At 42.6% G+C, this 25199-nt stretch overlaps 1 protein-coding gene across 1 annotated transcript in view; it reads left to right on the top strand.

Moving 5' to 3' along the window:
- Kdm1b (lysine (K)-specific demethylase 1B) overlaps positions 1-25139 on the top strand; it is a gene marked incomplete at its 5' end in the record, with an annotated part of 51625 nt that extends 26486 nt beyond the window's left edge. The window contains 12 exon segments of the mRNA XM_005403391.2: positions 1203-1379; positions 1758-1832; positions 3995-4132; positions 5211-5382; positions 7971-8098; positions 9464-9595; positions 10149-10223; positions 13469-13585; positions 14270-14395; positions 20654-20776; positions 21785-21937; positions 23282-25139. Of these exon segments, the coding sequence (XP_005403448.1) occupies positions 1203-1379; positions 1758-1832; positions 3995-4132; positions 5211-5382; positions 7971-8098; positions 9464-9595; positions 10149-10223; positions 13469-13585; positions 14270-14395; positions 20654-20776; positions 21785-21937; positions 23282-23365 (1500 nt within the window). The 3' untranslated portion in view covers positions 23366-25139.
- Between the last annotated feature and the right edge of the window lie 60 nt (positions 25140-25199).

Raw genomic sequence — 25199 nt, 5'->3', positions numbered from 1 at the left:
AGTTGACAAATAAAATTATATCTATGTATAATATATAACATGACATTTTGAAATTTGTATATATTATGGGATGGCTCAGTCAAGCTGTTTAATATATGCACAGGCTTACATATTTTTTGAGAACATTAAAAAATCTGTCAGTGATTTCAGGTACATAATATGTGTTACTAACTACAGTCGCTATGTTATACAATAGATCTCTTGAGCTTGTTCCTCCCTAACTGAAATTTTTACTTTTTGACCTATACTTTCTCACTTCCCACCCCTGCCAGTCCCTGTGAACTCCCACTGTGCTCCCAACTTCTGTGGACCCAGTTTTTAGATTCTACATGTCAGTGAGATCATAGAGGATCTGCCTTTCCGTTCCTGGTTTTTCATTTAACATAAGGTGCTCTAGGTTCATCCACCTTACGGCAAAGGACAAGAGTTCCTTCCTTGTTAAGGCCGACTAACATCCCATTGTGTAAATACACTATTTTTTTCACTATCCATTCATCAGTTGGTGGGCCCTGAGTTGATTCATATGTTGGCTGCTGTTACGCCACAAGGAATGTGGTGCAGATAGCTCAGTGACACACTGATTTATTTCCCTTGGGTATATACCCTGTAGTGGATTTGCTAGATAGTAGTTGCAGTAAAAAATTAAATGGTGGTTCAGCTTTCTGCGGAACTTTGGAACTGTTTTCATGACAAGGGTGCTAATTTACATTCCCACCATCTGTGTTCAAGGGGGCCCTTTTTTCCACATCTTACCAGCGCTTGGCACCCCCTGGCCCCCGTGCTGGGGATCAAGCCAGGCCCTTGTGCAAGCTAGGCAAGTGCTTTGCTGCTGATCTGCATCTCTGCTCTTGTTTTGCTGTTTTGATAGTAGCCATTCAGTGAGGTGATGTATCATTGCGGTTTGACTTTGCATTTCCCTGGTCATCGGCGATGTTGGACGTTTCCTCACATACAAGTTGGCCACATATCTGTCTTTTGAGAAATGCCTATTGAGGTTCTTCGCGCTCTGCCTTCTTCTTGCGGTTCTGGGGATCTGGTTCAGGACCTCATGCATGTGCAGCAAGTGCTCTGTCACCAAGCCTCATCCCTGGCTCCTACTTTGCCCACTTTTAAGTTGGGATATTTATTTTCTTGTTATTGATTTGAATTCCTTGAGGTTTTTTTTCCTTTTAACAGTTTTGGTTTTACCTCCAAACACACAGGAAGCTCTTACTCCTCAGAAATGCATTCCTCATATCATCGTCCGGGGCCTTGTGCGCATTCGGTGTGTTCAGGAAGTGGAGAGGATACTTTATTTTATGACGAGGAAAGGTCTCATCAACACTGGAGTTCTTACTGTGGGAGCCGACCAGTATCTTCTTCCTAAAGACTATCACAATGTAGGTGACGTGCTTCGTAATATCACTGCTGTTGGTCATGATGAAATACCAGGGTGTTTGCTGTTAGTAATACTAGCAAAACTACATCACCATAAAACTTACACAGCCAAGACTTTTGTAGAATATATTTCTCCAAAGAAGAGAATATCAAGTGTAGTTTCTCCGTACTGCAGAAGAAAATGGGGGTGGGGGTGGGGAGAAGGGATTAAGCAGTACTACCGTAGGCACTTCATTCCTTTAGGAATGTAACTTTCTAAGGACTTCAAAGAAATGTAGATGAGCTAATGTCACTTGGTAGTTAGTACCTTCCGGAATGACTCTAGCAGAGCATTGTCATCCTTGCTGTAATTGGAGATTTGTTTCTTTTCTTTTTTTCAGAAATCAGTCATCATTGTTGGGGCTGGTCCAGCAGGGCTCGCAGCTGCTAGGCAACTACATAACTTTGGAATTAAGGTAAGATTTTGGGGATGTGTAGGTGGAAACAGATGGTTAATTGCTCCTTTGGTCCAAGTTTTCAAAGATTTAGAAACTAGATCTTAATTTTAATGAAGAATATTAAATGCAGTATGCCTTTACAACAGACCCTAGAAAAGTTGTAGCATTTGAGAATGGTTTAACAAAAGAAAGGTAGAATAAGATAGAAATTCTCACAGCTTCAGAGAGAGTTTTAGATTCTCATGAGCAAGTCAGAGGAAATTCTAACTTCATGTTAAAGCAAACGTTCTTGACAGGTTATCATTAACACAGTAGAGGAGATAGTTTGAGTTGAAGACAGCATGGAAATTTACTGTTTCTTGGACAGTTTCTGAAATACCCAGTTTTTCTGGTGCAAACCAAAGATCTGCTTTAAATCTTAGTTGGGAAAAGAAAAATCTTTGCTTTTGGAAGCAAATAATCAGTTCACTGGATGAGATAGGATTATATGGCTTTTGTGGTATTACGGGTATTTAAGGGCAGCTTGCAGTTGCCAGTTTTTTTATTCCAGTTACAACAGGCCAAAATAGAGCCCATGATACACAAAAAATTGTACGATTCAATATCTGATTTCCATTAATCTATTTAGTCACTTCCTAGATTTTTTGATGTGCTAGTTCTGACATATTTCTCGGGGTTCAAGCTTAATTTGAAAGTGCTTGCGTAGAATTGCATTTGCGTTTTCACTGCTCTCTCTCTGGCTAAAAAAATGATGCTTCGTTTTTCACAATGAAGGTTTTTGAAACAATTTTCTGAGAAAAATTTCTCATAGCTGTGACTAAGAGATTTCTCTCCTGGTTGGAGGGAAGACCACATCTGAGGATTACATTATACTGCTGACAAAGCACGAGTCTGAGTTTGATCTATAAGAAGTGTGCTTGCTTTTTGAAATATTTTCTCTGTGGTATTAAACTAGAAAATATCTTAGGTGATTATTTCAACATTAGATATAAGGGCCAACCTTTTTTGTTCGTGCTTTACTTGAAAAACATACAAAGTATATTGCCGGGAGGGTTATTGATGTTCTTAAGTCAATAGAGGCTATCTTTAACATTCAGTCTTCCTCTTAGAGGGTAGAAGTGAGAAATGGATGGTTCGGTGTTCAGATGAAGTCAGAGTAAGGGGATGGGGAGGGAGGTACCATGACTTGGAGCCTTCGTAGTTAGAGAAGTGTTTAGACCTGAGAAAGAGTGTCCAGAGAACCCCTGTTACTCTTCTCAAGTGATGAGGGAGACAGCTGGGGGACCGTCCATCCCCCTAAAGGTTGGGAACAGAAATGGTTGGGGATAGAAATGGATTCCTGTGAGTAACCTGAGAGATGGCTAAGTCAGGGGTCTGTTCTTGAGCAATTCAAAGTAGTGCTTATGGGATCCAGAAGTGAAAGAGCTGGTCTTGCAGTAAGTAAGAGTCCCATTTTCAGCAGATAACCCAGGGAACTGAGGCACTTCGACTTCCAGGGCTACAGGTGAGATGTGGCTTGTCCCCTGTAAGAGTAGCTTCTTGTCCCTGTGCATTAGAAATGTGAAGATAAATAGCCTGGCAGTGGGACACATTTGTTCAGGCTGACTCCTGAGGTCATCCTTATACCCAGTGGGAGAGTTTTGTTTTTTTTTTTGGTTTTTCTCCGGTACCGGGAACCGAACTCACGACCTTGCGCATGCCGGGCAGGCGCTTTTGCCGCTGAGCTAAATCCCCAGCCCCAATGTGGGATAGTTTTTTTTAAAAAAATAATAGTCATGCCTTAGGTTCTTAAGTTCTGTTTGCAATGCCAAAGGAATTCTTCCTGGATGCATAGATATTTATAGGAGAATCAGTTCTTTAGCCCAGTTGTTCATTTCACTTACGGAATATTACTTAGTAAAAGCTTTCAAAGTTCATTTCATGCATTAGCCAGTAAAGCCATTACCTGGTTTGAGAGGAAACAGTGGGAGGGATTCCTCTAACAGAGCGGTCAGATTCTCCTTATCAGAACCTGATTGCTCTGAGCGTGTGCTTTGGCTTCTGTTCAGACTCAAGTAAAGTTGCAGCTTGAGAAACATAATAGATTATGGAAGTAATTTAATACCATCATTCTGCATTTTGTGATACTCTCCCTGGTGTGACTACACTGTCCTACTTGGATGCCCTGCTTGTCTTTTTAGGTGACTGTCCTGGAAGCCAGAGACAGAATTGGAGGCCGAGTGTGGGATGATAAATCTTTCAAAGGTGTCACGGTGGGAAGAGGACCCCAGATTGTCAATGGCTGTATTAATAACCCAGTAGCACTAATGTGTGAGCAAGTGAGTTTCTTTAAGATTTGCATTGTGGACAAAGAAAAGAAAAATTGTCTTGGTTTGCTTGTACATAGTGCAGTGTTAATATGCATCTGGGGATATAGCTCATTGGTAAGAGCACTTGTCTAGCAGGTGTGAGCACCCAGATTCCATCCTCAGCAGCAACAAAAGATCCACAGTATTAGTATACTTTGAACCTAGACAACATACAACAGCCGCTTATCCTCTCTGCAGAGTAAATAGGAACAATGAAAAGTCTGCTTTTCTATGAAGGCATGTAAAAGTTTTTCTGTTTTCCAAGAGCTTTAATTTTACTTGTGTGTTATTTGCAGGCCACTTGATTAGTTCACAATTTGGGTTGCCAGATTTAGTAGATAGAATGATAGGGTTCTTAATTTTTTGTTGCAAATATGTCCTAAATATTTCACTGGAAGCAGGACCTGGTGGCATATACCAGTATTGCAGTGGGAGAGGCTGAGACAGGAAGATCACAAGTTCAAACCCAGACTAGGCAACTTAGGGACTTAGTAAGACCCTCTCACAAAAAAAAAAAAAAGAATTGGGGTTGGCATTGTAGTCCAGTATGAAGGCCCTGGGTTCAGTCCCTGTGGGATATTTTGCATGCAGTATTTGGGGGCATCCCTAGTACTTTAAAAAAATGTTTGCTGAAAGTGAATTAACTAGGTGTTCTGTCTGTTATCTGGCAGCCTGGCTGGGCCAAGGTTTTCTCTCTAGACATTTACTGATAGTAAACCAGTTTCTGCGTCCCTGAGGGTTTGTGTGTCTGTGTGTTCATTTCCGTGACGGTCCACAGGGGAGGCATAGTGTCTCATGAAGGCAGTAACTGGCAGCTTAGGGCACATGGCACGCGAGCAGCGGCTGCACCCGCATGTCCTGGTACATGCAGGCATCCTGGATACCATGCGGTTTTCTGGCTGCCTCGCTTTGCGGCTGTTCCCCGTGAAGCACATTGAGCTTTACTTTTGAGTCTTTTCCATGACAGCTCTGTCTATTTGCAGCTTAGAACCTGTGAATATTTTTTCCCTGGGAGAATGTTCACCTTCTTATTCTTATTATTTTGAAGCTTGGCATCAGCATGCATAAATTTGGAGAAAGATGTGACTTAATTCAGGAAGGTGGAAGAATAACTGACCCCACCATTGACAAGCGCATGGATTTTCATTTTAATGCCCTCTTGGATGTTGTCTCTGAGTGGAGGAAGGATAAGACTCAGCTCCAAGATGTCCCTTTAGGAGGTACGGGGAGAATGGTGTTCTGCTGTGCGTCTCAGTCGCGCTCTTACTAAGCTTGACAAGTGGCAGCACGGTTCCTGCGTGAGCCTGGCCGCTTGCAGTAGGGAGGACCCTTACACCAGTCCCGTTGGGACGATGGGCTTACCTGGTGCCTCCAGTGCTCCTCCGCGTGCCTGCATAGGTGAGCCTTCCTTTACCCAATAGCTGGCGTTTTACAGTCATCTAAATGTTTAACTTTAAATTGCTCGGAGGCACTTACTCTTAGGGAAACATGGTAAGCCCTACGTGAATAAATTGTCCCCCTGTAACATGTTTTCTAGGTAAAGGTTTCTGTATAGGGTTTTTCTTTTCTTGCAGCAGTAGGTTATGATTTTTTCCAGTGTATTTTGCTTCAGAAAGGGTATTATAATTTAAGAATTTCAATTCAGAATATTCGGTTTGGGTGATTCAGTGGAGAGCATTAACCACAACATGGTGAGCACTCGAGTGCCCGCAGTGACTCCTTGCCCGAGGGTGCCAGCAGAAGTTTAACGTGCCGCTGCTTAAAATAGGGGCTGGGGATTTAGCTCAGCGGCAAAAGCGCTTGCCTGGCAAGCGCAAGGTCGTGAGTTCGGTTCCTGGTACCGGAGAAAAACCAAAAAAAAAAAAAAAAAGACCCTGTCTTAAAATATTCATGTAACCTACAGTTTGGTGCCCTGTGTTCATTTGTCGTTCTTGGAGGCATGGCATTTATTGAAATGACAACATTTAATCTCAATTTGTAAGGTGTTTATTTGCTGTGATTCTGTGTTCTCTTGCAAAGGGGGATCTCGGTTGTTGAGACTGATACATGTTTCATTTCATATGAGGCAAACGTCTCAGTAGTAGGGATGATTTGTCTCTCCTTTTCAGCATCCCCCTGAGAGACTGACCCCCTGCTCTGATCACTCTGGGAAAGTGTCAAAAGACATCTTAACAGAACATTTTCAGAAATGAGCTCCAGCTGACAGATCACCCTGACTCAGATGCTGCAGTGCCCAGACCAAGTGGTTAGTTGCTGAGTTCTCTGAAGTTGACAACAGTTACTTAGGCTGGCTTGCAGGACGCTCTCAGAATTAGTCCTGCACCTGTCTGGTGGCTGCTCGCTGGGCCTTTCTTTATATTTCCGAGTTACAAAATTTAAAAAATTGATGATCTACTTTGCCGTGGCCTTCCTCTAAAGTCACTAAGGAAGGTGCGGCAGTCCTGTACAAGTATTTTATGAAAAAGCTTTCACGGTACTATGCACATCTGTATATAAAGGTTATAGTTATATTCTACCTGTCACGATCTTGGACACTGAGCTCTCACTTCAGTAGCATGTAGCTGAAAGAAACAAAATATAAATACTAGGAGTCCAGAGTTGATTTCACAAAGCATGTGTACTAAACTCTCTAAATATTACTTACATAAAAAATTACCTGAAGACCTTTCCCAGGCTGTTTATACTTAATTTTATATTCTGTTCTAACAGTCTTGGTTCTTTCCCATCCACTAAAGTGACAAGTGGAGGACATAGCAGCAGGCAGGAATAGGGCTGCTACAAAAGGCACCAGTAGTAGCCAAGAGCCCAGGGACCTAGGGACAAAACCCTCACATGAACCTGGAGGTCTCTTGGCCATCTCTGTGTTGTGATCGAGTGTAAGAATTGGGATTTTAACAAGAAGCTTTACTTGTAAAAAAAAACAAAACAAAACAGAAAAACGAAAATTAACTGGTACTCAGCTCTGTTTCTAGTTGGCATGATGCTCTGCAGGAGCTCAGAGTCTGTGATGTAGACGCTGAGTGGTTGTCATCGCTAGAAAAATGAGAAGTCGTCCATACTTAGACGCTTGGAATTAGACATGAGGCCTGAACCCTCGCCTCACCTACAAGGCCCCTAGTTACAAAGATGGTAGTTAACTGATTTCACAGGGCTGTGTCTATGTAAAGTTCTAGTTATATGGGACTGGTGACAGGGAACCATCCTGGGGCCTACAGGGCAGGATGGAAGGGGAGGGTCTGGGAGGGGCAGGCTCTTCAGGGCTAGACTTTACCAGGAAGATTAAGTAACTGCTTAAGTGGACAGATAGCAGTCACCACCTTGGAAAAGACTAACATGTGCTGGCCCTGCTTGGCTACGCCTATTGAAATTGATTACTCAGTCCGCAGGGAAGCAGTTATTAAAGGTATCGCGGCGGAGGGGCAACGTGGGGCAGTCTATATTCTTGGCTGGGGAGACTGCAGCCGGTGGTTTGTCGTTGAGGTGAGATGTTACACGAACTTGACTTTGAGATGATGGCAGTAGGACTCGATAGGAAATGGTAGACCTCTGTGTGTGTAGGTGTGTTTATGGGAGTGGGAGCAAAAGAAGCAAGTTTTTCAAGTAAGAATAAATGAAACATTCTTGCAGATATAGAACCCCCAGAATGTTGTTTCCACTAAACCTTCACATCCGGAGATAAATCAACCTGATAAGAGAGCCCTTTCACCCAGCTTTACTTGGAGAAAGATTTTGGGTTTTGCCAGGTGGAAGATATGGGTTGGGCAGAATCATAGTAAAGCTGTTTTTCTCTGCTTTGGTCCTTCTGCAGAAAAGATAGAGGAGATCTACAGAGCTTTCATTAAGGAATCTGGTATCCAGTTCAGCGAGCTGGAAGGGCAGGTGCTCCAGTTCCACCTCAGTAACCTGGAATATGCCTGTGGCAGCAACCTCCACCAGGTGCGCAAGCGTTTGGGAAACATGCTTGGAAAATACTTGCTTTGCCTATGTGCTGCTTGTAGATTTTTTTTTTTGTACTGAGAAGTGAACTCAGGACCTTGTGCTTACCAGGCAAGCGCTTGTGCTGCTGAGCTATATCTCCAGCCCAACTTGTAGATCTAAGTATCGAATTGGTGCTGGCTTGGATAAACAAGCAGGAGTGACTCTGTTGCCCAGAAGTTTGATTACCACAACTTCAGGGCATTATTAATCCCACACTGATTTTTTTGGTTTTAGAGACAAGACCTCAGTACATAATTCAGGCTGGCTTTAAACTCACTACGTAGCCCAGGCTGACCTCAGACTTACATTGATCCTCCTGCCTTAGCCTCCTGAGTGCTGGGATTACAGATGTGTAGCACTATGCCCGGCCCCACACTGGTTTTAACTTATTTGTTTTAAGCCAGAAAAATCCTTCAAGTCCTGTGTGAAGATGCTCCATCTACAAAACCTGAGAGAGTAGGACTGCTGCTGAAACAGGACAGGGCCACGGGCCCCCTCCTGTGACTACCCCCCACACTCTTGGTCCTCTGTAGAGGCCCTGGGGTCATTTCTGTGGAACTGTGGAGCCTGAAAGCACTTTTCTTAGGAAACTAAAATATAGCATCCTTGCAGTTCTAGCCTGATTATCTTGTAGAAAATAAATTTAAACTTGCTGTGTTCATTTAACCACCTGTGAACCTAGCACTCCAACATTCTGTATTTTGAATAGAAACTCCATAGATAATTGAATGTGTTCCCACTAGATTCTGCATTACAATTGGGATTGTACCATTTTGCAAAATCACACTGGGTTTCGCCCTGTATGGGGCTTTCTGTATTTTTTGTTTGTTTGTTTTCTTTCCGGTACTGGGAATTGAACTCATGACCTTGTGCTTGCCAGGCAGGTGCTGTGCCACTGAGCTAAATCCCCAGTCTGTGGGCTTTCTTGCAGAGGAGAGCTAGTGGGTATGTTTACTGCGGAGTTGATTGAAGGCACTGTCAGCCCATAGAATTCTCCTTTGCCAGAGTTGTGAACATACAGAATCAACTTGTGTATTTTAAAATCAATGACTCTTACCCATGCCAAAGTGATGCAGAGCTTTTGTTCTGAGATACACTGTCCTCTGCATCACGGAGAGAGTCTCTTCTGCCCAACAGTGACAGTGAGTCCCTTCCGCCTGGGCTGCTGTGTTTCTCCTCCCCTTCCTTGATCTCTGCTGCAGAATTGGTGGCCCTGCCCTCCTGCTTTGGATGTGTGTTCCGGCCTGGAGCTCCTTTGGTAACCCTCGGGTACAGGCTTGAAGATTTACACTGCCGGTCCCAACACTTCCTGTTGTTTCCCAGGTGTCTGCTCGCTCCTGGGATCACAATGAATTCTTTGCCCAGTTTGCTGGTGACCACACTCTCCTGACTCCCGGGTATTCTGTAATCATTGAGAAATTGGCTGAAGGGCTGGACATTCGGCTCCAGTCTCCGGTGAGAGTTGGCAGGGCTGGGAGGCTATGGCTTTGCCTTGTCTTGAGATATGGATATTTGGGGCATATGATTCTCAGCAGACAGGTTTTGCTCACATGCTCTGGTATTTTCCTGGTATAGTTAGAGCCTGTGGTCCCAGCATTGTCACTGTCAGGTCACAGCTACTGTTTGGAAACCATAGCCCATGTGCATGTTCATTAATAAAATATTTAAGTTGCTCACAGCCTTTCAAACCCAATGCAGCTATTTTCACTTTGAAGTTTTCCCTTCAAATCTTTAGCTCAGTGGCTTGATATTATAGACTGTTGCAATAATAGAGGCGATTGTGTATTTTTAACTTTCTACTGTATCATAAAGTTTTCCCGTATTTTGATATGATGTTTATAAATCTTAATTCCATGAGTTCAGCTGTAAGAGTTGCTTAGATCACTGCATGCGAGGGATTGAGTTCCCGTAGCTTTAGAGATGTAAACTTACCTACTGGAAATTACATAGGACCCTGCGTCAGATGGTTCCAGCCCTCATTTCTTTTGTAATTGTCTGTGTTGGGCAGGTCCAGAGCGTTGATTACACTGGGGATGAAGTGCAGGTCACCACGACAGATGGCACAGGCTATTCTGCACAAAAGGTAAGTGCTGGCCTTCCCTGGGTCACACTCCTTGCTGCCTGCCTGGGGCTGTGGGAAGTCTTTTCCCATGGCATAGTTTCCCTGTGGTGGTCTCCCTGGAGCTTTGTTGGATTTCTGACAGATTAGCTGTGTCCACTTAATTGTGTATAGATGTGCAAATCCGATTGAATTGATCCAACTCCATCTGGATTCATGGCAGGTGGAATTTAATTAATGTTCCTCAGAATGCCTTCTGTGGTATATTGGTCTGAGAGTTAAGCAAAAAAAGAAATTTTTTGGCCAATCTGCTCTATAGTCCCAGCTCTCTGAGAGGCTAAGGCAGGAGGATTACAAATTTAAGCCCAGTCTGAGCAATTTAGGGGTTTAGTGAGACCCTGTCTCAAAATTTTAAAAAAGGGCTGAGTCTGTAGCTTAATGTAAAGGCCCTGGTTTCAAAAATTCCTTAGCCAGCGGCTGGGGATGTGGCTCAGTGGTAGAGCTCTTGCCTTGCATGCAAAAGGCCCTGGTTTGATCCCCAGTACCACAAAAAAAAAGTTTTTTTCCTTAGCCAAATAATATAGCACATTCCTTAGCAATGTGCTATACTCCACTTCAAGGTTAAAAGGAATATATTAAAGGCTCCAAGAAGTCCTGAATTAAAGAAACCTGTTTTCTTTTAAATCTGTGCTTTTTACCATGGAACCTTTTCTACATCAAAACAATAAAAAAGAAAAATTGTGTTTTCATTTTGAAGCTATGCTTTTTTTTAAAGAGGTAAAAAACAAAATAACAACAACAAAGACAAAAACAAAATACAAAAAAATAAAAACAATCCAGAATTTAGCTACACTTTTATGTAATTTAAATACTCTTATGTACCTTTTTGTAGACAGTCTCATGAGGTGTATAGTAGTAAACCCTGTGCTGACATCGCAGGAGATTTCTGTAGCACTGGAGAACAGAGGCACGGCACTGGCTTGGGGTGGAGAGGTCTGATAACCCTCGGAAGCTGTCTCTCCTCCCCAGACTCGCTGCCTTTTGCTCTTCCTGGTCCTTGATACTCTTCCTGCAGTGCAGAATTGCATGTTGCCTGGGAAAGACAGGCCTAGAGGATGAGTTGGGTGGGGAGCATCCTAATATTGTTCTTGCTGCTAGCTGGCCGGGAGACAGGGCCTCATAGCGTTTCTCAGCCCAGGCTGCAGGTTGGAATCCCCTGGGAGGTGCTTGCAGGAAAAGGTGCACAGTGCACCCTGCTAAGATCCTCACTGGGTCTCACTGGTTGTGTTTCTAACTCTTTCCGATTCCACTCGGTGGTGTGGTTGGGTCACGAGGTGCCGTGTCCTTGTCTGTGTGCCTGTCATATCCTAAGGTTCTTCCTAGTACGAAACCTTTCTTAAAGGCCCACCTTTTAAAATTGCAGGTCAGCTGGCAGTCGAGCCTGTTTCTGATCTCAGCAGGGGGAGTACAGGACAGCACCCTGGTTGTGCTTCCTTTTCCTGGTCACCCTCTACTGGCCCACACCCCGCTTATGCCCAGTGCATGTGCCATCTGTCTTTATATTCTAACCTTGCAGAGAAATGAGGGCATAGCTGCAGAATGCACTTCAAAATGTTTAAGACAAAACAAAAATTTTGTTTTGAGGCAGGGTCTCACTGTGCAGTTCAGGCTGGCCTTGAGCTCACTTTGTAGCCCAGGCTGATCTTGAACTCAGAACAGTCCTCCTGCCTCAGCCTCCCGAGTGCTGGAAGTATTTTTATTTTTATGTAGCTAGCACTCAGCAGTATGTATTTGAAGTCTCCCCAAATGTGAGTGGACGCTGTCCAACCTCCAATGATAGGCCTAACCCTGGACAAACTGTAACTCAAACTGGGTGGTTTCCACTGAGGCCTAGCATTCGTTCGCGGCTGGAATGTGTTCATATCATTTACCTCCTTGTTTACTCAACTTTTTGTGCTTTTGGAAGCTTTTTTTGTCACAAAGAAGACAACTAGATTTTTTTTATTTCCTTGCAGTTCTCCTATATCATTCAGATGCTAATTTTTGTTATTTTATGGTGGTGGTTTTGGTCACATGGAGGCTGTTCTCCATGAGCAAATGTCAACTTCTTAAGGATACAGAGCATGTTTTCCACCTTATAAAATTCTTGTGTGGCAGAAAATAGTTACAGAAGTCACAGAAAGGAGGCGCTGCTTTCTGTGATCCTGGAATTAGGGTGACGTCAAACATACGAAATCTTGGGTAAGGGATGAGGTCAATGGGATGCTTGGTTCAGCTCCATTCCACTCTCATCCTGTGGATACTGAAAATGAACACATGTACACACCTGCACACCTGCATGCGCACATGCACACATACACAATGACACACTCTCCCCGGCCTCCTGGCAGCCGAGGCCAGGCCTGGCCAGCCCCCCATCCTTCTTGCCTGCGCCTGGTCGGGTGTGTTTGGGCTTTGCCCGTACTGCCTCTGCTGATAGGCACAGGGTCACTGCACTTGGTTTTTTGGGAGCAGCGACAGACAGGAGGAGTTCCAGGATCCAGCTGTCAGCCACAGGGAGTCAAGAAGAGGGCAGAAGGGGCCTTGTTGGCCGGTAGAGGTGGCTCTTCCTGATGGTAGCTCTTCGATGGCCTGGTTTTATGATGTGGCTTTGAGACTCATTCGTGACTTAAAACTTACTGTTTCCTCAGCCCTTCCAAATCAGGCCTTGTAGAATTACTTTCTCCTTCAAAAAAATGGTGTGGCTTTCTAGGATTATAATCTTCATGTTGCAGTGTGCTTCTATCATTTATGAAGCACAGCATATATCTTAGTTTTAATTTTAAACATTGCTCAGATTCTCCAAGGTTACTAGAGCAGGTCTTTGCTGTGGAGCTTGCCATGTGCTAGTATCAGGAACAATGCAGGGAATTCTCTTAACCCCGTGTTTGGGGCTGTTTCCTTTTACAGCCCTACTTTTCAGGTGTGGCCTTGGCGCGCTCTTCTGATGCAGAATTACTTATTGTTAATCACAGGGCCTTTGTACACATTCCTCCTTGTGGGTGCCGCTGCTCAGCCAGGCACCCTTGAGCAGTGAGCAGCCTGCCTGATTGCTCCGGGCGCCCCTTGTGCTTACAGGGTGACCGCATGGGATGCTGGCAGTCTTGTGACTGGAAATAGAGAGGAATGTTCCTCGGGTGTTGATTTTCCTGGAAGTGAACCCACTGGGTACTTGTGGTTTTCGGTTCAGCTGTTGTGTGTGTGTGTTAACTGTTAATTGCTCCCCACAGGTATTAGTCACTGTTCCACTGGCCATACTACAGAAAGGTGCCATTCAGTTTAATCCACCACTGTCAGAGAAAAAGATGAAAGCTATCAACAGCTTGGGCGCTGGCATCATTGAGAAGGTGACTAGCGAGATTAATGTCAGATGATAGCATTTGTGCCACAGGGAACTACTGGGTCATTTTTGATTTGTGAAGAATAACAAAGGGTGGTACCCAAAACAAAAGGCTGGCTGAAGTCGGAGTTTTGACCTTCTAGAGAATGAATCCTGTTATTCAAAATTAGGATTTGCTGTAAGCAAATCTGGGAGTAATGACACAAGGACACTGTGCTCCCAGGCCAGGTCTCTGCTGGCGTGGCTTCACCATGCTGACCCAGGGGGGTTCGTCAGTGGGTCTGAGGGAGCTGGGGGTGTAAAAAAAGCATGAAGCCAGGCATGGCAGTGCCCATCTGTCATCCCTGCTAATTTAGGTGCGTTGAGGGGAAGCTGAGATAGGACGGTCATTAAGTTCGAACCCAGCCTGGGCAACTTAGCAAGACCCTGTGTCAAAATACATTTTAAAAGGCTTGGTTGTAAGGCGGTGACAGAGCTCTTACCTAGCATGTGCAAGACCCAGGGCTTGATCCCTTCTACTGCAAACGCCCAACATAAGAAACTCACAGAGAGAGAGCCACAGAGATAAGGACAAGATGGGAAAGACAGAAAGATTTTGAATGTATGGATTCTGCAGGTTGCTTTTTAGCTATAGTCTGCAATTTTGAAACAGGAAGTATTTACCGCCCCCCTTCTCTTGCTTGTTTTCCAGATAGCCTTGCAATTTCCTTACAGATTTTGGGACAGTAAAGTTCAAGGGGCTGACTTTTTTGGTCATGTTCCTCCCAGTGCCAGCCAGCGGGGCCTCTTTGCTGTATACTATGACATGGATCCCCAGGTAAAAATCCTCTTCTTAAAAGTGTAGAATTTAGTATTTACTTGTGTCAGGCTCAGGAACAAATGAATATTGTGGAGATTGTGTGTGTGTGTGTGTGTGTGTGTGTGTGTGTGTATACGTACAGGCGTATGTGCTTGTGGGTGGTACTAGGGATTAAACCAGGCCTTGTACATGAGATTTGGCTGAACTATATCTGAGCCATTTTTGTGTGAATTCTTTTTTATTTTTTAATTTTTCATTGGTAACATGTTTGCAGTATATGATTACTGTCATTCTAGGGAGTTGGTACAGATACATAATACTATACATCTTAGTTCTTTGTTCATTAAAGGGATTGACCCATAGTTTTCTTTTTAGTTGGGTCCTTCTCTGGTTTTGGAGCCACTTTGGGAATACTTCTTCCCTTTCAATTTCATTAAAGATTTTGGGGAATATTGGTGTTAGATCTTCCCTGAAGTTCTTGTAGAATTCAGTGGTGAGTCCTGGGCTTTTCTTAGTTGGTAGGTTTTTTGTTACTGCCTCAGTTTCATTGCCTATTATTGGATTGTTTGGAGTTTTTATATCTTCCTGGCTTCGTTTTAATAATTCCTACATGTGTATAGGAATCTATCCATTTTTTCTGGATTCTCCAATTACTGGATTACACACTTTTGAATCAGTTTCTGATAATTTGGATTTTAGTGGTATCTGTTGTAATTTAGCCTTTTTCATTTCTACTTGCATTGATTTTGACATTTTCTTTCCTTTTTTTGGTAAGGTTGATTAAGGTTTTGTCTGTTTTGTTAATATTTTCAAACAATAAGCTGATGCATTGATTCTTCGTATTTTTTTATAGTCTCAATTTCATTAATTTTCACTCTGATATTTACAGTATTCTGCCTTGTCTTAGCTTTGTATTTGGATTGTTTTTTTTCTAGGAACTTAAGGTGCATCATTAGGTTATTTATTTGGGCTTACTCTGTTTTTCTGATATGGACATGGACCAGTATAAACTTTCCTCTTTGGATTGCTTTCATTGTGTCCTACAGGTTCTGATGTGTTGTACTGGCATTACTATTTGATTCTAAGAACTGTATAATTTCTTCCTTGATTCCTTCTGTACCTCATTGGTTATTCGGAGTACGCTGTCTAGTGTCCGTTTGTTTACATAATTTCTGTCATTTTTTCCCCACTGAATTTTGGTTTCATAGTACTGTGATCTGATACTGTGTGCATGGGATAATTTTATTTCTTTGGTATTTATTAAATCCTGTGGTTTGTATGTGATTAGGTCTTGCTGTTTGGTTCAGGCTGGCCTGAAGCTCACTGGGTAGCCCAGGTTGACCTCAAACTCAAGGTGATTCAACTTCTGATATTTCTTTATTGATTTTTTTGTCTAGTTTATCTGTTTATTTGTGATAGTGGGGTATTGAGATCCCCCACTATAATTGTGTTGATTTTTTATGTCTAGTAGTGTTTGTTTTATGAAGTTGGATGCCCCCGTGTTTGGTGCACATATATTTATAATTGTTATCTCTTCCTGTTGGATCGTTCCCTTAACCAGTATGTAGTGACTTTCTTTGGTTCAAATCAGTTTTGGCTTGAAGTCCACTTTGTCTGAAAATACAATAGCTACTCCTTGTTTTGGGGCTCTTATTGTATAGAGTATTGTTTTCCATCCTTTGTTTGTTTTTTTTTTTTTTTTTTTTTTGGTTTTTCTCCGGTACCGGGAACCGAACTCACGACCTTGCGCTTGCCAAGCAGGCGCTTTTGCCGCTGAGCTAAATCCCCAGCCCTGTTTTCCATCCTTTGATTCTTAGTCTATGAATTTAATTTTGGATTGTGTTTTTTATATACTGTATACCATTGGGTTGTTTTTTTAATCTGTCAAGTTTTGTCTTTGATTGAGATATGCACTTTGGAAGTTATTAGTGAAAGGAAATCAACTAATTCCTCTTAATAGACCTTTTCCTCTGTCCTGAGATCTGACCACCTTTGTAATTTGGAGAGGGAGGGTATGGTGTAATTGACCCAGAACCTATTTCTCCAGAAATGAAGTGCAGTAATGTTAGTGACACAAAGACAAAGCAGATACTGGCATACAGTAAAAACTAATTAATAGCAACAACTATGCCACCACTGACAATAGCAAAGAAATCAGCAACAATAATGGAGTCAAAGACAAACTGGATCTTAGCATATACCATAAGAACCAATAAAACTACCACTGAGATTTCTTAACAATAGAAAAGAGGTGTGCAATAATAAATAGACACAGAGACCAATACACCAGTACAGTAAATACCTACTAAATTCAACAGCTCTACCACTATTAACAGTACAAAAGAATTTAACAATAACAGCATAGTCAACTAAATATATAAAGATTAATAAAGATTGATGGTGATACTAATAAAAACTGGAGAGGGTGGGAAGAGGGAAATGAATGAAGTAAAATGTAAAAAATAGATCAGAAAGACAAGAGAAAAGAGAGATAAACAATTGAATTAAGGAGTAAAAGGAAACTAATAGAATTATGTAAAAGTAATAGAAAAGAACAAAGAAGGAAAAAGCACAAAAGAAAGGAAGAGGTGGGGTGAGGAGGGAGTTAAGAAGACGTAAAAAGACTTACAATGTGTTATGTATATGTACTAACTTCTCACAAAGACTGTAATCATTACATACTACAAACATGTACTAATAAATGTAAAAAGTTTTAAAAAGCAAAGATAGAGGAAAAAAATCCCAAAGCCCAAAACAACCAATGAAAGAAAGAAAGGAAGGAAAGAAAAGAATCAAAACACTTCCTCTGTGTTTGAATGAGTGGTTTCTTTCCAGGGTCTGCAGTACTGGAATCTATGCGATATGGGGGGAGTCACTGCTAAGGCCCATTTTGTTTCCACATATATTCTGTGTGAATGCTGAGTCCTGTCCCACCTTTCCTGCAGGGTATAGTTCGTCAGTGGTCTCTGCTCTAGGGCCGCATCCACTATATGCTCCCAGTTTCCTGTCCTTGTGTGTACCACAAGTCACAGCTTGCTCTACCTAACTTTATTGCTTGTGGTTTTATGAGGTGCTCCCCACCCCTCTCTGCTCCAGAGACCCCTCTGTCCATACACCCTAGGCAGTGGCAACTGACTACAACTAGGTGTGTTCTGATCATGTTGGCAGATGGGAAAAGTAAACAGACCACTGAGCTGTACTGGGTGTAGGCATTGGGGGGAAGGGGTTAAACTGTTCACTGGACTTAGTGCAAGGAGTTTCAGACCTTGCCCCCCAAAACCACATGCAACTGCCCTGGCTTCTTACCACAGAGGGTGGGACCGTTGTATCCGTCCACACTGGTCTTAAAACTTTTGAGGGTGGGATGTCTATGTCTAGCCAACACCTTTTCCTCAACTCTCTCTTATGGCTGTCTCCCGTCCAGTCATTGTGGTGGGATGATCCCAGAAACCCTGAAGTGCTGTTGTTTGTGGCTTCTGATTTCTGGAGTATCTGTCTTAATTAATCCCTTCCCAGGATGGCTCCTGATTAAACACTTCCAAATGTGGCAGGCACTGCACTGGATTTCTTTTTCCAACTCTAGCCTATCATAAGAAAGGAGTTTCTTTTAGAGTTAACCCCATGCTGGCTTTTCAGTTTACAGTAACCATGGGCTTTTCTTTGGACTGGTGCTGCTGGCCTGGTCTGTTGTTTCTTCCTGGAGCTGCTGACCCTTTCTGGACATACTTTATGTTTGCGGACACAGATCCCCTTCCCCAAGAACTGGAATTACCATTATAGACTTCTTCATTCTTTTCTCTGGGTTATCTTTGGTTTCTTTAGTTTCTGTGTAGTTTCTAGCTTTCCTGTTGCTTCTTTCTTTTCTTTCTGGGTGTGTTTGAGACAGGATCTCACTAAATAGTTCAGGCTGGCCTTTCATTCACTATGTAGCCCAGGCTGGCCTCAAAGTTAGAGTGATCCTCTTGCCTTAGCCCCCCTACAAGGATGTGCCACCCCATCCAGCTATGTTGCCTCATTCTTGATTCCTGGAGATCTACTTCCTTTTTTCTTCACTGAATTGATTGTTTTTAGATATTCTGATTCCAGGCCCCGTTGAGACTGTATTCTGCTGCAAGTCTTTACCCTTCCATTTTTCATTACGGCAAATCATTGGTGTGTGTTTATTCAGGGAGGACACTTGTGCTGGGACATTTCTCTCTGGAAAAGGAACTCTAATGTTTGCTGTATTTTCTTGAAGCAGGAGTGGTGCTCCTGGGACATGAATTGGCGCCTGTGAAGTGTTATTTCAGGCTGAGAGGGGAATTCCTCTTAGGTACAGTTCGCCATGGTGCCGTAAATGAGTGAATTTGAAACTTCCTCTCTAGCAGTCTTCTCATGAGCTAGAAAGATGGCGTGTGTTTGGTGCAGAGGAGGAAGGGTCATGGTGGGGGCAGGAAGAAGGAGGCACTGCTGAACCTTGGGGGCTGTTGTGACTTCCCTGCAGCTGTGTTGCTGCCACACAAAAGCTAATTCCCACTTTCTCTCCGTTATAAGGAGAGAAGAACCTTTGTTATAAGAAGGCTTCTTCACATGGGGGCCAAGGGCAGAGTTTCTTTGCTGTTTGAGGTTTTTTCCCCTTTACTTTTTCTGCAGATTTCCCTTCTCAGTCTCCATTACTTTTTTTTTTTTTTTAAAGATTTATTGTTATTATTATTTTTTTTTAATTTTAAAGAGTAAGAGAAGGATAGCAATAATGGGGGGACTTACCAAATTACAGACAAAGTGGTAGGAAATTATCAATGGTTATTGTTTTACATATTGTTATCTACAAGATAGTTTCTCAGGAAAACAAATAGACAAATAATAGTGAGTTACAGACATAAGAGGTAGCAGATTATCAGTAGTTGTACTCTACTTAGGAATCTTCGAAAGAAAATAAATAGAACTATACATGAGTGACCTATTGAATAATCATTAACTATTCTCAATGGTTGTTGTAGGAAACACATAATAATAAACATGCATCCATTTATGAAATAGGATAGGAACAATACAAACATTACAGAGTTATGGATAGATTAGTAGGAAAATATCAGTGGCTGCTGTAACACATGGTGGTATCTTAGAAGTGGTTTCTCAGGAAGACAGAGATACACAAGAAGGATCTAACAAGTAGTTACAGCCTAAGGGTTGTCAAAAATCAAGTGAGCCGTCTGGGGCCAAAGCCATTTTTTGTAGCGTTTTCTCTCCAGCCTCCCATCGCATTGGGACCCCACAACCAGTTAGTGTCCTCTCCCCAACTGTCAGCACAGGCAGCAGGAATCCTGTTGCAGGAAATCTCCAGGGCTCCACCACAGCCTGTACTGTCAGGGGAAGAATGGCTTCCAGGGAGTCTCTGCATGTATTGTGCAAGGTCCTCCTGGTTTACAGCTTCTGAGCGGCTCTCACGACCCCAGTCCACAGGACCCTCGGGCTTAGTCTGCATTCTCATGTTCTCCAAGTCCTTGTTCAGCAGCTGCTCCTCCACTGACTCTAGACCTTTCTGGTTCTCAATGGCAGGAGCAAGAGTGGCCCGTTGTATAGCATGTATTCCCAGGGGTTTTTCCATGTTTGAATGATTCACACACGTCCATGGGTGGGCATCTGCAGCCAGTGCATGGTGGGCCAATTGTGTCATTATTTTTCTGTGTCATGATAGTTCTCAATTGAGCAGCGGCGGCCGGCCTGAAGGCCTGCGTGCCACAGCGCTCTCAGCCGCATGGCTCCCCGTACGCCGGGGGGCCTACAAGGCAGGAAGTGAGCCAGCCGGAAGACGGGCGCTCCCTGCCCGTGGCTCCCCATGTGCCAGGGGCCCTCCCTCCGGGGGCCTACGAGGCAGGGAGCAGGCTGCCGGGCAGAAGACTAGCACTCCCCGCCTGTGGCTCCCTGTGCGCTGGGGGCCCTCCCTCTGGGGGCCCACAAGGCAGGGAGCGAGCTGCCAGTCAGAAGACCGGCGCTCCCCCAGTCTCCATTACTTTTGAAATAAGGCTTCATATGTGAACAGCCCAGGGACCCTGCGCCTGATGTTACTACTTCCTGAGTGGTGGTGGTGGTGGTGGTGGTGATGGTGGTGGTGGTTTTCCCTGGCAGAGACGGTAGAGTAGGTAGATGAATAAAGTGTGTATGTGAGGGTAAGGGGTGACTGATGGGACTACTGTAATGAATTCAGTTTGTGAGAACAGGAACTTTGTTTGGAGCTGAGCATTTAGAGATTTTGTACCAAAAGCAAAAATGAACTGCTTTTCTTTGTGCCTCCAGAAGCAGCAGAGCGTGTTGATGTCGGTGATCACCGGGGAGGCAGTGGCATCAGTTCGGACACTGGATGACAAGCAGGTGCTGCAGCAGTGCATGGCCACTCTGCGGGAGCTATTCAAGGAGCAGGTCAGTGAGGCCCCTTGGAAGGAGGCCATGTTCAGCAAGCTCTTCCGAGTGGGAGGGAGGCAGAGCCACCGCATTGCCCATGTGGAGGGCTGTCAGGGCTGTAGGCTCTGTTATTCTGTATTTCTCTGTTATTCTTCCCAGGATTCCCCTTTACTTTTTCTGCAGATTTCTCTTCTGTATTTACCAAGCACTAGCTTTGACTGCAGCTTCCTTTTAAAGGACATTGTTGGGAATTTTCTGTACCTCACATAAGCAGTCTTTTTTCTCCAAGGAGCTCAGGGTACTTTATATTTACAAATTTTCTAAATCTCACAATCCATGGAGATTTGTAAATGGTTATACTTTGTGCCTTTTTCAAATTAAGGAACAGAAAGAGAAGTAAAATTACTTAAAAATTGTGTATATTCAAGAAAGAGAGGGACATCCACTTATGTGGCCAGTTTTATGGAAGCAGGTGTAAAATGATGTGATTCTGTCACATAGTAGTTCCTGTCTTGGGGCTTTATCCTCAGAAGTGTGCTCTTAAATCAGTTATCTGGAATGTAGCACAGTGTCTAGAGGAGTATTTTCCATATTTGATGCTTGTCAGAGGATAGCAGCAACATTCTGTTTAATGAATGTAAAATACATCCTTGTTTCATGGATTTGTGGAGAAGCCTGTTGGGAATTTCAGCCGGTGATCACAGGTGATCACAGGACTCGGCTGTCCCTTTCCTCCCCTGGGCTAGGTGCCAGGGAAGGGAAGGCAAGGACTGAAGTCAGCCATTGGTGATGGTCTCAGAAGCTGGACAGACTATGTCTGAGGGATGAGGGTGAAGTGAGTGTGCAGTTTGGGACAGAGGAAGAATTTACAGGTGGGGGATGAACATACGTGAGAACTGGCATTTTGGGGTGCAACCACAATTAACCCAGGTCCTCAGGGAGGCAGGAATGTAATTTCTAATTTGCGTTGCACCATATCTGAGTTCCTTATTGATCCTCTTTTATAATTGCTTCTACTGGACACAGGAAGTCCCAGATCCCACAAAGTATTTTGTCACTCGATGGAGCACAGAACCGTGGATCCAGATGGCATACAGTTTTGTGAAGACCTTTGGGAGCGGAGAGGCCTATGATATCATTGCTGAAGAAATACAAGGAACTGTCTTTTTTGCTGGCGAGGTTTGTATCTTGATTTCAAACCCAGTTACTCATATTTTGATTTTTCTTTCTGCCCTGAGTTTAAAAACCAAATTAGATACTCTTAAGTCTTATGACAAATAGTAGACGCCTTCTCAACAGTGGGAGCTGACCTCATATTCTCAGAGGCTGCCGTTTTAACTGTTCCAGCCATTTCTTACAGACTTCCCTTCATATTCTAGAATTGTATTTCCATCATGTTATTTAACAGTAGGCAGAATTATCCAGACTTCCTGTAAGATTAAAAGCTTCGTTCAGTTAGTCTCGGTACCATTCTCTTAAATTATTTCAGTTAATTAGATTGGTATCTGTTCTGTCACGTGGCCCTGTAAATGTTTATTACTGCACCAAGGTGTTCATAGGTTCCCCAATGTTGGTGCCTCAACCATGTTCTTGAATTGTAATCTCATGAGTGGTTGCAGCAAGTATACTCAGAATCTGGTGAGAGACCCAACTGTTCTTCCTGTAGTCTTTAAAACCAGTTCTGGGGCTGGGGATACAGCTCAGCGGCACAGAGCCTCCCTGGTAAGCGCAAGGTCCTGAGTTCAGCTCCTGGTACCAAAAAATAAATAAGTAAATAAGATCAGTTCTGTTTTGACCCCATGCTATCCAGGGTTCCCAGTGCTGCTCTTGGATGACTGTAAGGATTGTTTGTAGACTTGGTTTGCTTTTTATTATTACCTCTTTCCTCCCACCCCAAACATGAACTGTTAAACACTTTCATCTGCAGTCATACATTGTATGTTTGAGATTACAGGTCTCATAGTTGTAGCTAGTTAAGTGTTAATGTTTTGTCTTGCCAGTGATTTTTTGAGTGGTAACACGGTGCCATCTTAAAGTTAGATGAATGACTACTCCTGGGCCTCCCAACAGTGAACTTGGCAGGTACCTAATAGCTGCATACCAGGCACAACTGTCAGGCACTTCCAGGGGACTGTTTCAGACTGAGCTGAGCTGTCTTAGGGACAAGTGATTTAGAACCTTTCTTGCTTTCTTTTGCTGTATTACCTCACTTTCTGCAAGCCCATTTCTCTTCCCTATTATTCATTGTTCTTAACTAAGTACATGGCACAGATACTTGGTAGTTTAATGAATGCCGCACAGGACTTTGCAGAAGTTGAATGTTACAGAATCAATGACTTTGGCAAAGCCCGGCAAAATAACCAGAGTAGTTCAAGTGCAATGATGGGTGTGCAGTGTCACCATGAGGTTGGAGCAGCAGCACTAGTCTTTATTTTAGGAAGACTAGAGTGTAAATATTACCTTTTGATGTCATAGATTTTTTTATTAGATGATCTCAAATTATGCAATTTTTTGTTCTTACAGGCAACAAACAGGCATTTCCCACAAACTGTTACAGGGGCTTATTTGAGTGGTGTTCGAGAAGCAAGCAAGATTGCAGCCTTTTGAATAGAACTGTCTGGATCCAGCTTTGTCCTGTACCCCAAATGGGAAAGTCTGAAACACAGGTTAAACCTCAGTTTGTGTGTGTGGGTCTGTGTGTGCGCCTGCTCTGGATAGCAGATCTAAAATGGTTACAGTGTTCTGAAAATGTAAACCCATTTCACCACTCTGAAAGCACTGCCCCCAAAGTCCTTATGAGCACTTATATTTATTTGCATTTTCCATAGGGCCAGCTAGTGCTGAAGCCCTCTGGATTTCAGGATGAGGCAGAATATAACCTTAAGTTGAAACCTGGGTTAGAGTGTTCCATGGCCAGAGGTTCCCTTGAGACTTGTTATTGTGTTGTACTGATGAATTTTCATACATTACAGAACTATACATTACAAGTAAATCAAGCAGGAATCATTAACAAACTAGATAAAGCCATGTGTTCTGTGAAAACTTATCAGTATCTTTACCAATGAGCCTTAATATTTTTATATAGCTCCAGTGTTAAACCTGTACTTACAATTTAGATAGAACTTTTTTTTGATACACCACGAACTCTCTGAAGGCAAAATGAAGTTTCTAGAAGACTTTTATATTCTACATATTTTTTCCCATTGGGTATTTAAAAAGAAACTAAATTCAGGTATTTGTTGTAATGTCTTGTATTTGTGCACTCTGGCAAAACAGCAAAAACCTCAATCCTTAAATGGTATAGGGATCATGTAATTGAGACCAGGTTGCTGAATGTGGTCTATGCTTTAAGCATAAAATACAGCTGTTTTTCTTAAAGCCAAATTTGAGTGGGCAGCAAATTTTTAGTATCTTAAATTTTGGCAGCCACTAGCAAAGATCTTGTCAGAATAAAAACCTCATTTTTTAAAACTGACTCAATCTCTGGGAATATTTTTTGCATAATTATATTTAGTTTTCCATAGGCAGGTCCACTGGAAAACTGTACAAAAATGTGAGTTATCTTGGTAAATATATTTTATAGGCTGTATCTTATGAGCCTGACATGGCCAGATCTGCTTTTTCATTTTTGACAAAAAAAATTGTTCAATAAGCATTGGTTTCAGGGTCTTCAGGATGCCTATTTGGCCAAGAAACTTCAATTTATAGGTTAGAAATGTGCTTTTGTTTTAAAAAGTCTTTGAACAACTCTTTGAATTGTATTGGTCTGTTTTAATGAAGGGGCTAAAAATGACTTTAAAGCCACTTTTCAAAATATTTGGTATTTTTGAGATTTAAAATAAATCAGCTTGTAAGTAAATAATCTTATGCAAAGAATGTACAGTGAACTTTATAGTTTAGACACTTCTCCATCAAAGTATGATACAAAAGAAAGCCAATAGCTGTATATTTCAAAGTGAAGATAGGGAAATGGTGATATTTAGGCTGAGACTCATTGGTACTGATTAGGATGTATTCTGCTTAAAAGTGTTATGTCATAAGATGTTTAATAGCATGTGCTAAGGGATAAATGCAAAATATGTTGTTTGACATGGTTCTTCATGGGCACTTAAACTTGTACTGTGCTACCGACAAGCAGAGAAAAACCTACTTCAAGTATAGTACATGTATTTAAAAACTTGTTTCTGATTTTTCAAGTGACATACTTCATTTGACATTTTAAGGAACAATGGTACTTTTGAGTTTCTGAGTTGTTTTCAATGTTATCTGAAGATTTTGTAATTGAGCAGCAGTGAATACAAACGTTTATGTGACTTCACTTCAGATCATGAGTAGCTGGTTGTGCAAAACTGCTTAATAAAAACTAGATCTGTTTTTCAGATATCGTTTGTGTACTGCAGTAATGAACACTGAGTACTTATTAAACGGGTATGTGATCATC

The sequence above is a fragment of the Chinchilla lanigera genome, unplaced genomic scaffold, assembly GCF_000276665.1.
Source record: "Chinchilla lanigera isolate Chin_1 unplaced genomic scaffold, ChiLan1.0 scaffold00082, whole genome shotgun sequence".
Lineage (NCBI taxonomy): Eukaryota > Metazoa > Chordata > Mammalia > Rodentia > Chinchillidae > Chinchilla > Chinchilla lanigera.
Note: the sequence above shows the minus strand (reverse complement) of the source record. Positions and strands in the feature narration are given on the sequence as shown.